General features: G+C 45.2%; 1 protein-coding gene across 1 annotated transcript in view; it reads right to left on the bottom strand.

Moving 5' to 3' along the window:
• Window positions 1–15174, bottom strand: part of PITRM1 (pitrilysin metallopeptidase 1) — a 58482-nt gene extending 43308 nt beyond the window's left edge. Inside the window, exons 1-8 of the mRNA XM_066280006.1 lie at window positions 15057–15174; window positions 9859–9961; window positions 5537–5643; window positions 5090–5241; window positions 4511–4625; window positions 4339–4435; window positions 2564–2724; window positions 189–315 (exon numbers count right to left, since the gene is read on the bottom strand). Of these exons, the coding sequence (XP_066136103.1) occupies window positions 189–315; window positions 2564–2724; window positions 4339–4435; window positions 4511–4625; window positions 5090–5241; window positions 5537–5643; window positions 9859–9961; window positions 15057–15109 (915 nt within the window). The 5' untranslated portion in view covers window positions 15110–15174. The remainder of the gene's footprint in view (window positions 1–188; window positions 316–2563; window positions 2725–4338; window positions 4436–4510; window positions 4626–5089; window positions 5242–5536; window positions 5644–9858; window positions 9962–15056) is intronic.
• Window positions 15175–16193: the final 1019 nt, after the last annotated feature.

Here is a 16193-nt window from a genome sequence, read left to right as displayed (position 1 = left end):
CCAAGAGATGTTTTTCACTAAGTTGACTTTTTTTTCCAAACACATAAGTATCTTTTGGCTTGAGATCTTACATATATAGCAGAGCTCACATCACATTTAAAATCCAATTATTAGCACACAATTGGAGACTTCACTTCCCTAGACTCACAGCTCGGTAGCACACTGATCATCCTCTGGACGGCACTCACCGGCTTATCCCAAGGCTTCTGAGCGGGAACTGAGGTGTTTGGCTCAATTTTCTGAAATTTACTCAGAGCCTCTTCGTGAATTTGTTTCAGATGCTGTTCCAGTGGAAAATTACCATAAGTAAAGAACCTAAAATTTTGAGAGAATATATTAGTCTACTTCAGATTAAAAGATAGAAGTCAACAGATGGCTTTTTGTATGAAGCAGAGGTATGCATATACATAGCAGCTGATAACATGCCAGCTTCCAAGCAGAAATGAGCTTCATAGAGAAATATCAATATATTTTTTTCATGTAGTTTAACTATAAACACCAAACAGAGGCTTTTGTTCTTTTTATAACATAGGTGGTTCAAACAAAACACAAGTTGTACAGAATGAATTAATTAAATGTAAATTTGGCAATAATTGCTTTTTATTTTAAATCTACTATAAAGATGCTACAAAACCTAAGTAAGTTCTATGTTAAACTACTTTGTGACCTTGGCTACACTAACACAATAATCCATCTAAGACCAAAAGATAAAGAATTTCAAAAAGTTCAACTTTAGGCTACAAATTTAGTTACACATGCTCTGAAACCAACATATTTAGCCAGAGGCAAAAGATTATAATGACAGAGCTAATGTTATTTAATACAATACAATGTTGTTTGAGCTAGTTAAAATTTTGGAAATGAGTATCTTAATTTCCACTCAAAGGTTTATAAAGTGGTAACCAGTAGTTGCGAGCACCCTGATGCCACACAGACACTGGTCTGTAAAGGCCAGAACACCTTGAGAAATGACAACCTGCACATCTGGAGTAGGATGAGCCTAGATTTTGGGTAGGGGGACAGAAACAAAGAAGTTACTAAAGACTAAAAACTGTCAGAAAGATAGGATGAGCCTGAGGGAACTTTCTTGGGCCATAACTGAGACAATGTAAGTATAAAAAAATTAATTAAATCCTTTTGATCTCACACCTCAGATATATATGTAAAGAATATGCATATGAGGTCATAATGGTATTAAAAAATAAAACAAGGCTAAAAAAGGCCTATCTTCATTGGAGGTGTGCCTGCCACATATCTGCCCAGAACTGGCCAGCCAAGGGAAACAAGCACCTTGCCTTTCCCGTCAGAACCCAGTCCATGGGTGGGCACAGCTGGTCTTTACAGAAGTCCAGCTAACACATGCAGGAGAATTCTTTAGAAAACTTTGCTAACTCTACTGAAGGCAACAATCATCAATGAATATGAGAACCATGAACAGGCTGATGAGGAACTTAGTGTCCACAAGGTGCCAGCCAGGTTACTGACCGGGCACACGCCAGGGGTCTGTTAGGAAACAGCTTTAGAGTGAGGGGTTGGGTCACCATCTCTGTGGGAGCCAGCAAACCAGCTGCCACTTCCCCACTGTGATAAGCAGGTCCGAGACGTCAGGATGCAGAAGGTATGTAGGCATCACCTGTGAGAGTGAACCGAGTCTTTGGAGCCGAGTGCAGCTCTCAGGAAACACAGGAACACATACCCCAACTCCACAGAGAGGCAATCCAAAGACATCCTGCCTACTTTCTTCAATTACAATGAAAACAAGGGAGGACACCATAAAAGGGCATTAAAGAGATGCAATTAAAGGCAATCTGTGGGCCTCACTTAAACCACAAATTCTGGGGACAACTGGAAAGTCTGGATGTGAGGTAAGTGGTAGGTGGCTTTAAGCAAATCTTTATTTTCTTAAATGTGAAAATGATATTATCTTACACAAGAAAATAGCCTTATATTTTAAGGTCACAAATCTATATATGAGGATGAACCATCATATCTGTCATTTCCTTTAAATTATGCTGGTTAAGGAGACATCCATGTGACAAGTGTGTGAATAATCATTCTAGTCTCTCTACTTTTCTGTGTGCATAAAAGTTTTCATAATTATAATCTTTTTACACTTAACCTTGAAAATCTGACTTTACATTAGTGCTTAATTTATAAAGACCAGCATTGGCGTTTTAAGTGATCTCTGAAACAAACAATTTATCAAAAAGTAAGTATCCAAGGTTTGATACCTGCAGCTGCCATGCCTGAAGCACTGTTGGGACGGAGGGCATGATGCTCTCCAGGCACCCTGTCACTCTACCCTGAGGAGAGGGGCCGGGCCCTCCTCCAGGCGGTAATGGCACCGCATGCCAGGGTGTGAGTGCTTGCTGCAGACTCCAAGTGAGCGTCCAAGTTAATTAGACAGGCAATCTGTAAAGTGAAGACTCTTGCCTAAATTTACATGGTTCTTAAGCAAACACTTCCCTGCTAAATGTGAGAAAAGCCTATCATTTAGTATAGAAAAACGTAAACAAGTCAACTCCTAATCAAGCCACCATCAAACTTTAAAACAAAATGTCACCTGGCATTACTGGGGTGATAATGAGTAGCATGGAACTGTTTAAGCTGCTCCCATGTGAGGTCTGGGATGCATAACGGGTCACCACCAGAGATCACCGCATATGTGTGGTCAGGAAGGAGTCGGTTCTGAAGGTGCTGTGAGAATATCCTCTCGTTATCTGTCTTCAAATTTAAAAAATATACACATGTGACATAACACACACATTATTACAGCACTGCAAGTAAACCACAGTCTGGGAACATACAACACCTTGCAAGTAAAACCACCCTAATGGTACACAAAACACTGATTAACAAAGCACTCAGTTCACTTCTGATCTGCGTGCGGGACGCAGGGGCTGGCTCTCTCAGAAGAGGCGGCACATCCACTTTGCAGTCTGCACTGGGTGATGAACAACTGCACTGGCCAAGGTTCATAAGAATGATGTCCTAGGCTCACTCTTGCCATAGCTGTGTGGGAGGTGTGGTCCCGTGGGCATTCACAGGGCTTTTAAAGCGGTCACCTTAACTCAAGTTTTAAGGTGTCTGGAAAAAAAGATGCCCATACCAAGAACTGAAGGTTAAGAACTAGCCGCCAGTTGCACGAGATAGCCAGCAAGGGGGAAGGGAGCAGCACAGGTCACACAGGCAGTATCACACATCAGGGCATGTCTCCAAAGTCAGGGGCTAGGAGGACAAGGCCCAGAACAAGGGTGCTCAAACTGTCTGGCCTCAGACACTTCATTCTCTCAAACTTTAACGAGGTCGCCAAAGAGCTGATGATGCAGGTTTCTTGATCAAGTAGGGGTGTGTGTGTATAATATTTCTGTTAGAAATCAAAACTGAAAGTTTGTAACCTAACCAGATGGTAGAGCAGTGGATAGAGCATTGACCTGGACACTGAAGACCTAGGTTCAAAACCCCAAGGTTGTCGGCTTGAGCTCAGGCTCATCTAGCTTGAGTGCCCAGTCGCTGGCTTGAGCGTGGGATCATAGACACGACCCCATGGTCGATGACCTGAGCCTAAAGGTCGCTGGATTGAAGCCCAAGGTTGCTGGCCTAAGCAAGGGTCACTGGCTCAGCTGGAGCCCTCTGGTCAAGGCACATATGAGAAAACAACCAATAAACAACTACAAGTTGATGCTTCTCATCTCTCTCCCTTGTCTTTTTCTTGCAAAAAAAAAAAATTAAAAAAAAAAACCTGAAACTTTGTAAACTGACTTTATTCACGTAACCCATCAATATTTTTAAAAAATACATTTCACAACAAAACAAAAAAAAACTGAAAAAATTAAAACTGTTTTACATATTTTATGAATCTCTTTACTGTCTGGCTTCATAGCAAATAGCTAGCTTCTTTATCTGCTTCCGTGCTGACGTCACACACCATGCAACATGGCCTTGGGGAAACGCCCAGTGTGCTCGGTAGGACTGAGGGTGAGGACAGGCCGTCTCAGCACTGCCATGAAGTGTTCTCTCTCAGACCCCTGCAGAGCACACATGGGTCCCCAGGACAGTTAGAACTGCTTATCTGGAACATTGGGTTCTAGGATGACCAGAAGCCTAGCCCAGCTAATCTGACTCCCAGCTAATTTAATAAATCCCACACAATGAGAATATTAAATGACATTAACAGAATGTCAACTACCTTCTGACCCAGCTTAGCTTCTGAGATCAGAGGATTCTGTGCATTCAGGGTGATATGGCCACAGATTAACTACCTTTCAAACCTACTTATAGTTCAATATTTTACAGAGTAAGATGATTTTAACACAACATAAAAAGGAAAAAACTCACAAATGCTCCCTTCATCTCATTGAAGACAACCCCTTTGAAGACCAAGGCACTCTGGGGGTCACTTGGATTCTCATGTTCCAGTCGCCATCCCTCCTGCCTAAAAAATAGTAATTAATTACACAGTGACCGTACCTCTTATATCAAAGTCTACAATCAATTGGTCACTACATACCAGAAATCAAGTTCTCGCAAGCACGGAAAAAAGGCCGCATCCAAGTACACGGACAGGAGATTCTGGAAGTCCTTGGCGTTTTGTGTGGAAAACGGGTACATAGTATAGTCACTAGCTGAGTGCAAATGAAACGGAAGATTTTAATACACGAGATTCCCACAGAACCACATCCACCCCCAGTCACCTCACAGGCCTAGAGAGGTGGCTCATCTGTGAGGGTGCCCATTTAATTTGCTCTTTAACCACACTCATAACAGCATTTCTGTGCACACCATCAGCCTATTCACTCTATTTCCCAAAAATAAAACTTAAATATCAAAACCATCAACACAGCCCAATGCTACAAAGGCCAAAGTTTACAGTATTCCCCAATGAAAATTGTTTTGACTCTTTCAGGAAAAACCTCAAACGCCTTCTTCCTAATCCAATCACAATGCGGTTTTCCTAAAGGATTAGGTTTCTAACAGCTTTCTACCAAACCCGAGGATGACGAGTTTATTCTCATCTTCAGGACCCGACCATCCTCCTTTATCTTAGGAAGAGAGGCGACCCCAGTTTGGGCCAGGATGTTGGTCTTACCTGTGAAGGCGTTCATAAAAGTGGACAGCGACCTGTTCAGCATTTTGAAGAAAGGATCTCTGCACGGGTATTTCTGAGAGCCGCACAGGACCGTGTGCTCGAGGACGTGCGGGACCCCAGTGCTGTCCATGGGGGTGGTGCGGAACTGCAAGCTGCAGCCAGAACAGAGCCACGGCACATTAGGTCACACCACCCAGCAGCTGCCAATGTGCCATTCCCTAGGATTACTGAAATCCACCATTTTAACGTGATAATCTCTCACAACAATGTCTGCTGATGATAATTAAAGCAATGATTCTGACTGTAACCTTACTGTACAGGGCCAAGAACGTAAATTCACTTACTCTTTTCCTTATATTTTCAGTGCCCTATAGTGCCGTTACTTTCAACTATGGAGATGCTGTGAGGAGAAACATTCAAGAATGTGTTCTCAGGGTGCCCACTCACCTGAACAGGTTATTTGTGTCTTCCCGGGCCAGGTGCAAGTACCTCGCTCCTGTGCCATCATGGCTGAGCTTCACAGCAGTCAGGAACAGTTCAGGGACAGACGTTACCTAAATTGACAACAAGAACATGAGGCTAGGCCCTGGCCAGTTGGCTTAGAGGTAAAGCACTGGCCCAGAGTGTGGATGTCCCAGGTCCAATTCCTGGTAAGGGCACACAGAAGCACCCATCTGCTTCTCCACTCCTCCCCCTCATTTCTCTCTCTCTCTCTCTCTCTCTCTCTCTCTCATCCCCTCCTGGAGCCATGACTTGATTGCAGTAAGTTGGCCCCAGGCACTGAAAATGGCTCCATGGCCTCGCCTTAGGAGCTAATATAGCTTGGTTGCTGAGCAATGGAGTAGCGGCCCCAGATGGCAGAACATCACCCCCCTACTGGGCTTGCCAGGTGGATCCTGGTTGGGGCATATGCGGGAGTCAGTCTCTGCCTCCCCATCTCTCACTGAATTAAAAAAAAAAAGAAAAAAGAAACATGAGGCTAAATTCAACAGGAAAAACATTCAGAATGGTTATGTCAAATCCATTAGGGACCTGTGTCGTAAACTAGGACAATACTGGAACACCTGCATGTGGGTGCTGGAGGCCCATCAGGAACCACTTTGTCCAAACTCCGAATCTTACGGACATGGAATATAAGAGTTAGGCTGGCAATAATACATACCTTGTCCTTTTAGAATGCTTACTACTTGTCAGACATTTTCTAAACAGTTCAGTCACTGAGTGAAGGAAATGTTCATGCCCTCCTTCAGGCATGATGAAAACACTGAGGCTCAAAGAGCCACCCTTTTGAGATTCAGAGCCTTTTTGTCATTCCAGGCTGTCTGAGGAATGAGGGCTCTCACTTGGGATGTCAGAATGAGATAATATGGGAACTTGGGTCAGAGAATAAAAAATACCAGGTGGCTGGGAAGCCAAGTTAAAACCAGGTGTTTAGAAGGAATTTGGGATAAGCTGACTGCAAAAATGTCACCACCCCTCAACTCCCTACTGAAAACTCAGAGGTAGCTGATTTCAGATCCCTTCTAACGAACTGCCTGCTTAACCCACTGACCCACACAGACAGGTGCTCAAGGTCTGACCTCTATACAACCTTCCTAGGGCAGCAGAAAGAGCAGTCTGCCATCTTGCCCCTACAGACAGACACAGAGATAGCTGCCAAGTAACCTGATAGGAGGAAGTCAACTGACCCTCATTGGAAAATTCCCCAAGGTAGCCTTTTTTCCCAAAAAGTCCAGCTTTTCACGCAAGCTCACTCTGTCTCCAGCTTATAAAAGCAGCCAAGCATAGGCCCTGACCAGTGGCTCAGTGAGTAGAGCATCGGTTTGGTGTATGGATGTCCTGGGTTCAATCCCTGGTCAGGGCACACAAGAGAAGTGACCATCTACTTCTCTCACCCTCACTCTCCCCCTTCCTTCCCACTTCTCCTGCAGCCAGTGGCTCAATTGGTGCAAGGGTGGCCCTGGGCGTTGAGGTTAGCTCAGCTGGCCCTAAATGAGCACGTCAGCCTCAGGTGCTAAAATAGCTCGGTACTCGAGCATCGGCCCCAGATGGGGTTGCCAGGTGGATCCTGGACAGGACCATGCGGGAGTTTGAGCTTGAGCATAAGCTTAATAAAAAATCTAACTGGAAGTTTCTCTATGGTTTCCTCTCAATTTCTATTTTGGGGAACCCAAGAACCCCAACACAATAACAAGAACACTCCCAAGAGGTAAAGGCTGGAACAGGCCTTGGTCTGGGGCAGCTAGGATGCGTGGGGACTAGTCTTGCTCTCATCTAGTTTATGAGAACTTCCCAGGCTGAGCTGAGAACGCCACCAGTTACTTGTTCCTAGTGGGAGGGCCCAGGATGGTACAATGAAAAGAAACACAGCCTCCCAAGGGTGGTCACCTCTTTCTGTGTCAGCTTCCCCATAAATCCCCACAGTCCTCAGTACTGAAAAAGCTGTTCTCTTGTCCAACCGTGCCAGAGCCTCTCTTCTTCAAGCACAACCCTGTGTCTCCGTGACCAGCACACTGCTACCCTCCCCACTTTTCAGAGGCCATGAGAGCACCCTGTTCACAATGACACAGCAAGTTACTGGGAGGGCAGAGCTTAGAACTGGGGAGGCCTGAGCAGTAATTTATCATTATTAAATTACTTATATCTCAGAACTTACTACACTTTATAAGAGATGATCAGTGTGTTAAAATCAGTAGTACAGTGAGATGTCTGCCTCATAACAGCTTTCATGGTAATTATTTCTCAAACAAAGATTACCGTGGTTTATCATAGTTTCCATAAAACTTAAAAATAATAAAAGATAGAAGCTGAATGTGTTGTTAAAATTGTTTCATATTACAAGTAAATCAAACCATCATACTGTATGCTTTAAGTTTATACAGTGATGGATGTCAATCATTTCTCAATAAAACTGGAAAAAAACCCTGAAAAATAAAAAATGCACTCCTTTGAGTAAAGCACTCATTACCACACTGTTGTAGAAACCCTAATCCCTTCGTGTGGCCTTTAGGGCTCACCCCATAGTGACTGTTTCAGGACCCTGCCTTGAAGCAGCCCCCCATCTATGGCTCTGCCTATGTTGCCCTAGAGACAGATGGCGATTTTCCTTCTAAACTTAACCGCCCCCTTCTCTACAAACACCCCTGTAAAGCCAGTTGCTGCAGCCACCATCACAGCCGCCTGGCCTGTGCAAGTTTGCAGTTGATTCGGACAGATGATAGTGAAACAATGGAGCCAAGAACTGGTGGGTTGTTAGCTTTAATCCTATCTTGCACCCGGCGGGCAAGAAATACACACAGTGGGAAAACACTTCCCTTTCCATTCAGGGCTCCCAAAGCCACTGACTTACCCAAGTTTTCTTAGGATCAAAGGTTTGTACCTCACCAGCCTTATTCACCTCTGTTCCCCATCTCCTTCTCTCTACACAAACTGGCTTCTCCTTCAGCACTCCACCATCTTGGCTGCTTCTCCTCTCCTCCACGTGGCCTTTCTCTGCTCTCCTCTCTAATGCTAATCTCAGAAACCGAGAGAGAGCAAGCTCCTAGTCTGCCCCATTTTATAGTGTAGAAATCAAAACCTTTAATTCAATATACAAACAAGAAAGTCTCTGATAGAAAGTCACTTAGGGTGGGAAAGGCTTAGTCTTAAAACTAAGCCTTAGGCCACAATGACCCTGCCTGCTTACAGCCTGTCACCCACACCCAAAGCAAACTATAAGCGAGCAAACATATATATCATATTTACAAACTTAGTTGACCGACAACTCCCTTCTCAGGAACCTTTCATATACTGACACAAAGCAGCTACCCTCTCCTCCTGTCTTTCTTCTGCTCTCTGCACTTCCACTATGAAGTTCACCACACTATTCCTGAATCACAGCAGCACAGGTCCACTACACCAGTGGTCCCCAACCTTGTTTGGGCCACAGACCGGTTTAATGTCAGAAAATATTTTCACGGACCAGCCTTTAGGGTGGGACGGATAAATGTATCACGTGACCAAGACAAGCGTCAAGAGTGAGTCTTAGACGGATGTAACAGAGGGAATCTGGTCATTTTAAAAAAATAAAACATCGTTCAGACTTAAATATAAATAAAATGGAAATAATGTTAAGTTATTTATTCTTTCTCTGTGGACCGGTACCAAAGGCTGGTACCAGTCCGCGGCCCGGGGGGTTGGGGACCACCGCACTACACTGTGAGCAGCTTACATTTGTATGTGTAAGCATGTCAACAAAGCATGAAGTCAATAGCCAGCCAATTATGTGAAGTAGATGTTTCTCTATTATTGCATTAAAAAAAAAACACAATGTGAAAGTTTAAGCAAACAAGAACAAAACTAAAATCCAATTTAATATCAACTTAAGTCAATATAGGAGGACCACAATCTCTTTCCCATAATTCTGAAATACAAATGGCTCAAAAACAGAAAGCTGTTGCATAAGTTTGCAGCAAACTCATTTGATGGCAAAATCTGACCTGAATGGAGATGGGGCATTCAGAGCCTTTATGTATCACACCCAATGTGAACTTTCAGGTGTCAGGGTACAGAAACATTAATGAGTTTGATTTACTTTCTAAAATCTGAAGTTCAGGGAAAGGGTTGGGAATCTGTATTTAAGAAGTCCTTTCATTTGCAAATTCCACTCACTTGAGCACCTACTGTGAAGTAGGAAGGAGCCAGGGCTCAGGGACACAAAGATAAAACCGGGTCAGGGACCCCCGCAGAGGCCCTCACATTCTCTCACTGCAGAGCAGGACAGGCCTTACCTGGCTCACGGTGAACCCATGCAGCTTCTCTCCGACCCGGTACTGCAGTGCCTTCTCACAGGCTCTGGTGCTACTCCACCTCCACGCTCGGAGGTCGGTACAGCTACATTTATAAAAGTCACCAAAGTTAGAGGATTTGCAGCGACATAATGAAAATACTGTTATGTGATAAAGATAACTCCAAGAAAAATTAAGCCTTGCATTTTCCAAACACATTCCAAAAAACTAATTTCTAGCAAAGTTCTTCCAATTTTAATGATATTTTATCTCAACCCAACAAATGCTTCATAACATCAACTTATAATTAAACACTGAGCCTGGCCTGTGGTGGTGCAGTGAATACAGTGTTGACCTGGAACACTGAGGTAGGTTGCTGGTTCAAAACCTTGGGGTCACTTGGTTCAAAACTTTGGGCTTGCCTGGTCAAAGCACATACAACAAGCAAGCAATGAACAACTAAAGTAAATCAACTATGAATTGATACTTCTCTCTATGCTCCCTCTTTTCTCTCTCTGTAAAATTAAAAAAAAAAATTGAAAATCTTTGTACAGGTTCGTTAATAACTATAATACAATTATGATACCAATTTCCCATGGTTGTATAAAAACTCTCATGTCAAAATGGCTTTTTCCATCACAGTATCTCAATAAACCCAAACTACCGTGCAGTCCCATTCCACACCTATCAAATGGTAAAAAGTAACCCTTGGAGCAGTACAAACCTTCATGTATATCCTCATGCCTCCTGACCATACAGAGCATAATTGTAAGAAAAGTGTTTATTTTAAAAATGTGTAAGGCAACATTTAAAAAAAGGCAAATGTATGTTCTTTTTGTTTCCATAAATTGGTTATCAAACAAGCATGATTTTAAGTTAATAAAATTGTAACTGGCCTGACCAGGTAGTGGTGCAGTGGATAGAGCGTCGGATGGGATGCGGAAGACCCAGGCTTGAGACCCCAAGGTCACCCGCTTGAGCGCGGGTTCATCTGGTTTGAGCAAAAGCTCACCAGCTTGGACCCAAGGTCGCTGGTTTGGGCAAGTGGTTACTCAGTCTGCTGAAGGCCCACAGTCAAGGCACGTATGAGAAAGCAATCAATGAACAACTAAGGTGTCGCCACAAAAAACTAATGACTGATGCTTCTCATCTCTCTCTGTTCCTGTCTGTCCCTATCTATCCCTCTCTCTGACTCTCTCTGTCTCTGTTAAAAAAAGAAAACTGTAACTGGAACTAATTTAATTAAAAAAAAAAAAACTCACTTCCGGAGGGTCAGCAAGCATGAAAAAAACTCACTACTCAAAAGTATTAAGAAGTCTAGTGTTGCCAAACACTCTCACACTGCTCCTGGGAGTGAAAACTAGAACAGTGACTGGAACAGCAATAGGGATGACTTAAATAGCAGTTTACTCACCTTGACAAGCAGGTATCCTGCTTTTCAAAGTTCACCTTCTGCCACTTCACTTTAGGAAAGACCCACATTCACATTTGTATTTGTCTCACTAACCAAAAGAAATCCCAAAGGGATTTTTCGCTTTTATGAAAAAAGGGCTAAAATCAGAAATAGCATTCTGATTGTTCTGTAGGAGCTATCAGAGGCAGTGCACACCCAGAGCAGAGTGGCCCCACCAAACTCCTTCCCTGGGAACTATACTCAGCATCAAGCTGTATCTATGAACATCTATACCGGGGTAGTCAACCTCTTTATACCTACTGCCCACTTTTGTATCTCTGTTAGTAGTAAAATTTTCTAACCGCCCACCGGTTCCACAGTAATGGTGATTTATAAAGTAGAGAAGTAACTTTACTTTATAAAATTTATAAAGCAGAGTTACAGCAAGTTAAAGCATATAATAATAATTCCTTACCAAGTACTTTATGTCGGATTTTTGCTAAGTTTGGCAGAATAAATCTTTATAAAACAACTTACTATAGTTAAATCTATCTTTTTATTTATACTTTGGTTGCTCCGCTACCGCCCACCATAAAAGCTGGAACGCCCACTAGTGGATGGTAGGTACCAGGTTGACTACCACTGATCTATACTGTATCTCAACTTATTTCTGTACATTTTGGCTTTTACTATATGTTAGTGTTCATTTACTTTCTGTGTTAATTGGTATGATTTAGTAGGTTACTTGAGAGGTTTAGGGTAGCTGAAAAATTTTCCCATATGAAATAACAGTAATTGCTTTTTGCTTTATGCCATTTTGGCTTAGGTAATGTTTCACAGGCATGTTCTACTTTCAGACTGTGGGAAAACCTGTACTGGAAGACCAGCACACATATACCACACAGCTGGCACTATTCCTAAGAGTTCATCAACCCAGATGTCCACCAATAGAGAATGGATAAATTGTAAACTATTCAGTCAATAACTCAACATGCAGACATAAGAACAAACAGACTACAACTATGTGTAACAAAGATGTCGGTTGCCATGGCCAGTTTGCTCAGTGGTAGAGCATCAACCCAGCATGTGGAAATCCTGGGTTTGACTCCCGGTCAGGGTACATAGGAGAGGCGACCATCTGCTTCTCTTTCCATTCTCTCTCTCTCTCTCTCCCTTCCCCTCCAAAGCCATGTCTTGATTGATTTGAGCATGTTGGCCCCAGATGCTGACAATAGCTTGGTGGAGCCTCCATCTCAGACGCAAAAAACAGCTCAGCTGCGAGCACAGCCTCAGATGGAGGTTGCCAGGTGAGATCCCAGTTGGGGCACATATGCAAGTCTGTCTCTGTATCTCCCCTACTCTCACTTAAAAAATAAAAAGAAATGCCTGATCAGGTGGTGGCGCAGTGGATAGAGCATCAGACCCAGGTTTGAAACCCAGAGGTCACCAGCTGCAGCCCAGGCTCATCTGGCTTGAGCACGGGCTCACCAGCTTGAGAGTGGGATCATAGACATGACCCTAAGGTTGCTGGCTTTAGCAAGGGGTCACTGGTTTGGCTGGAGCCTCCCCAGTCAAGGAATGTAGGTGAAATCAATCAATGAGTAACTAAGGTGCCGCAACAAAGAATCAAAGAATTGATGCTTCTCATCTCTCTCCCTTCCTGTTTGTCTCTATCTGTCCCTCTCTCTCTCTTGCTAAAAAAAAGAAAAGAAAGATAAGAAAAAGAAAAGCCAGGAGATGATTTCTGTAAACCAGGAGAGGAGAGATTATATCTAAGAGGGAGTGAGAGTTATGATCAATTAGGGATAATCTTAAACTGGGTAATGGTGACACAACTTATTTTTAAATAAAATTTCTCTCAGCTGCATTACATCTTTTATAAAATTTTCTACATTAATATATCTCACAAAAAATATTTTTTTAAAGATCTGTACTGAATAAAACTCAGGCAATATTATGGAGATTGTTATAATCAACCAACATTTTCTTTAATGATTTAGCAAATTCTAGAATTGTGGTACATTTTAAGAAGGTATTTATCGCCTGACCAGGCAGTGGTGCAGTGGATAGAGCATCGGACTGGGATGCGGAAGACCCAGGTTCAAGACCCCAAGGTCACCAGCTTGAGCGCGAGCTCATCTGGTTTGAGCAAAAATTCACCTTGTCTGCTGAAGGCCCATGGTCAAGGCACATATGAAAAAGCAATCAATGAACAACTAAGGTGTCACAATGCGCAATGAAAAACTAATGATTGATGCTTCTCATCTCTCTGTTCCTGTCTGTCCCTGTCTATCCCTCACTCTGACTTTCTCTCTGTCTCTGTAAAAAAATAAAATTAAAAAAAAAAAGAGAAGTTATTTATCATCAAGAACCCAACCACAAAAAGCAAAATAGCTAAGTGTATGTATAGTGAGGGATAACATGCACTCTCCCCCCATACTTCCTGGGAAGGGACTACACGGATGAAAATGCTCCCACACCAATGAGGACACCCCAACACATACTCCCATATTCCCCACCTGGGCTAACAGCACCATAAATTAAGAAAGGTTTTGTGAATTAGGATGAAACTAAACTTAGTTTTTCAAAAATAAATTGTACTTTACAAACTCATAGGACATGACACTCATCCACAGTTGTAAACTAAATGTAAACATTTTCCATAATTATAGTCATTTTAAAAAGTTCAAATCCTGGAGGCTACAACTTTATTAAAACGTAGCTGCTTAAATGTAAGTACTTCCTGGGGAAGCGCCAAGTCTCTTAAGGACTCTCAGCACACAACAAAAAAGGAGGGCAAACATATTAATGAGACCCATAAACTACCAGTTACTTTTATCACATGTATTAAAATCCACATCAATGACTATCTTCACTTCAAAAGCCTTGACCGCCTGCATAGGGGGACACCCACTCTGAGGTCCTAGAGAGAAAAGGGGTCAGAGGACAGCTACATGGGCCTGGCCCTTCTTTACTTCACACTTACCGGGCTGCATCACATCAACCCTGGCTCCTGGACAGGAACTCCCTTCCTTGGAAGGGAGGTGGGGGTTGTGGGAGTGTATACTGGGCAGGGGAAGCCAAGGGAGGGTGGCTGCACTCCTATCAGAAGGGGCTAAGAGGCTGTCACCCAGGCCCTGAAAGGGTTTTCAGGCCGAGGTCCTGGCTCTTTGAGTCCAGGAGCCTCAGAAGAATGGTCCAAATGTTCAGGAACCCCAGGAGAGTGGTCCTGCGTACGGGTCCCGAGAGAGGTCTTAAGAGTCCAGCAGAGGAGTCCAGAAGTCCAGTGGCCCCAGGGGTGTAGTATCAGGAAACCGGAACACCGGTTAGGGGACTTAGGATTTGAGAGCCTCATAACTGTCTCGGGAGGCGGGAGCCCCGTGGAGGGGCCTCAGGGTACGGGAACGCCAGAGGAGGGATTTCGAGGCCCAAAAGCCCCAGGAGATGGGTCTCGGGGCACAGGAGCTCCCGGGCGAAGGGGCTCAGCGTACGGGAACCCCGGCGAGGGGGTCCAGGAGTCCTGGAGCCCAAGGAGAGGGGTCTCGGGGAACGAAAGCCCCAGGGAAGAGGTCTCGGGGTGCAATAGCCCAGGGCGACAGGCCTCCGGTACTGGAGCCCACGCCGAGGGGCATGAGGGGGCGGAGCCCCCGAAGCAGAGAGCTGTGGTCCAGCACTTCCTGCCCGGACAAGACCCTGAAGCCCCCATCCCCCCACCCGCCAGGCTCGCGTCAGCCGCCCGCCATCTCCCAGCGCCCCTGCTGGCCCTTTTACCACCTCCCCTCCTTCCTTCCGCTCGCCTAAGTCTCACCCGCAGCTCGGCCGCCGCAGGGTGACCGCGACCCGCCCGCTGCAGCGCCACATGGTGCGTGCCCTGCGCTGGGGCAGCGCCGCGATGAACTTATCCCCCACTTACTCCGACGCACTGTGCTGGTCGCGATCCCATTGGCTGGAGCCTAATGCGACGCCCTCTTCAATAGGCTGGTGAGGAAAAGGGCGGGCCGCCGCTGCTATGGGGCGGGACTCCAGGGCCCTAGGCCGCAACCAGCACCGGATGAGCAGGGCATTCGAGATTTACTGATCACAGAGCCGGAGGCTACGCGAGGAGGGCCGGGCTGGATTGAGGAGCGCGAGGCGTACGCAGTTTTGGAGGGGCGGGGAGAGCGTCGGGGCACGGAGAGGGGCGGGGCTGAGTGCACAGCAAGGGGCTTACGCGAGGAGGGGCGGGGCACAGCGAAAGGCCGGCCTGTGCTAGCGAGGGTAGGACCGGTACCGATGGGAGGCGGGCCTACACAAATGAGGGGCGGGGCTGTGCAGCTGAGAGGCGGGCTTACACAGTTGATGGGCGGGGCTGTGCGGCTGGTGGGCGGGGCTGTGTGGTTGAAGGGCGGGGTTGTGCGGCTGAGGGGTGGGCCTACACAGCTGAGGGGCGGGGCTGTATGGTTGAGGGGCGAGCCTACACAGCTGAGGGGTGCGTTTTCACAGGCGAGAGGCGGGTCTGTACGATGGAGAGCTGTGGCTGGCTACGGGGGACCATTTATGCGGCTGAGGGATATTAACTATCAACCTGCGTTGCTTGTGTGTGGGAAAACAACATACATGATTTCTAAAATTTCCGTACTACCTATTGGATCCACCGGGTACGAGAACAAACGTCGGAGACTTTCAGGAGCTTAGATCGTACTTTATTGGCCAAGTTTAACCTGCGCAGGGGGCGAACTCCCCAGTGTCCTGAGACACCATACTCACAGGGAGATGCAAATGGGAGTCGCCCCTGGCATTTACAGCCAGGTCCTTATATATCCTAAGTAAGCAAGCATTATACAGAAGCAGATGTGGCAGTTACCTATTCGTTAAGGGGTCCGCACGCAGCATAGCAACAGGGGCTGGGTTTAGCTTAGTGGTGAATTTCAAACATAAACTTCTGATAAGGGTCTCTGACCAATGG

This window comes from Saccopteryx bilineata, chromosome 5, assembly GCF_036850765.1.
Source record: "Saccopteryx bilineata isolate mSacBil1 chromosome 5, mSacBil1_pri_phased_curated, whole genome shotgun sequence".
Lineage (NCBI taxonomy): Eukaryota > Metazoa > Chordata > Mammalia > Chiroptera > Emballonuridae > Saccopteryx > Saccopteryx bilineata.
The sequence above is the reverse complement of the archived record's forward strand: the minus strand, read 5'-3'. Positions and strand labels throughout refer to the sequence as shown.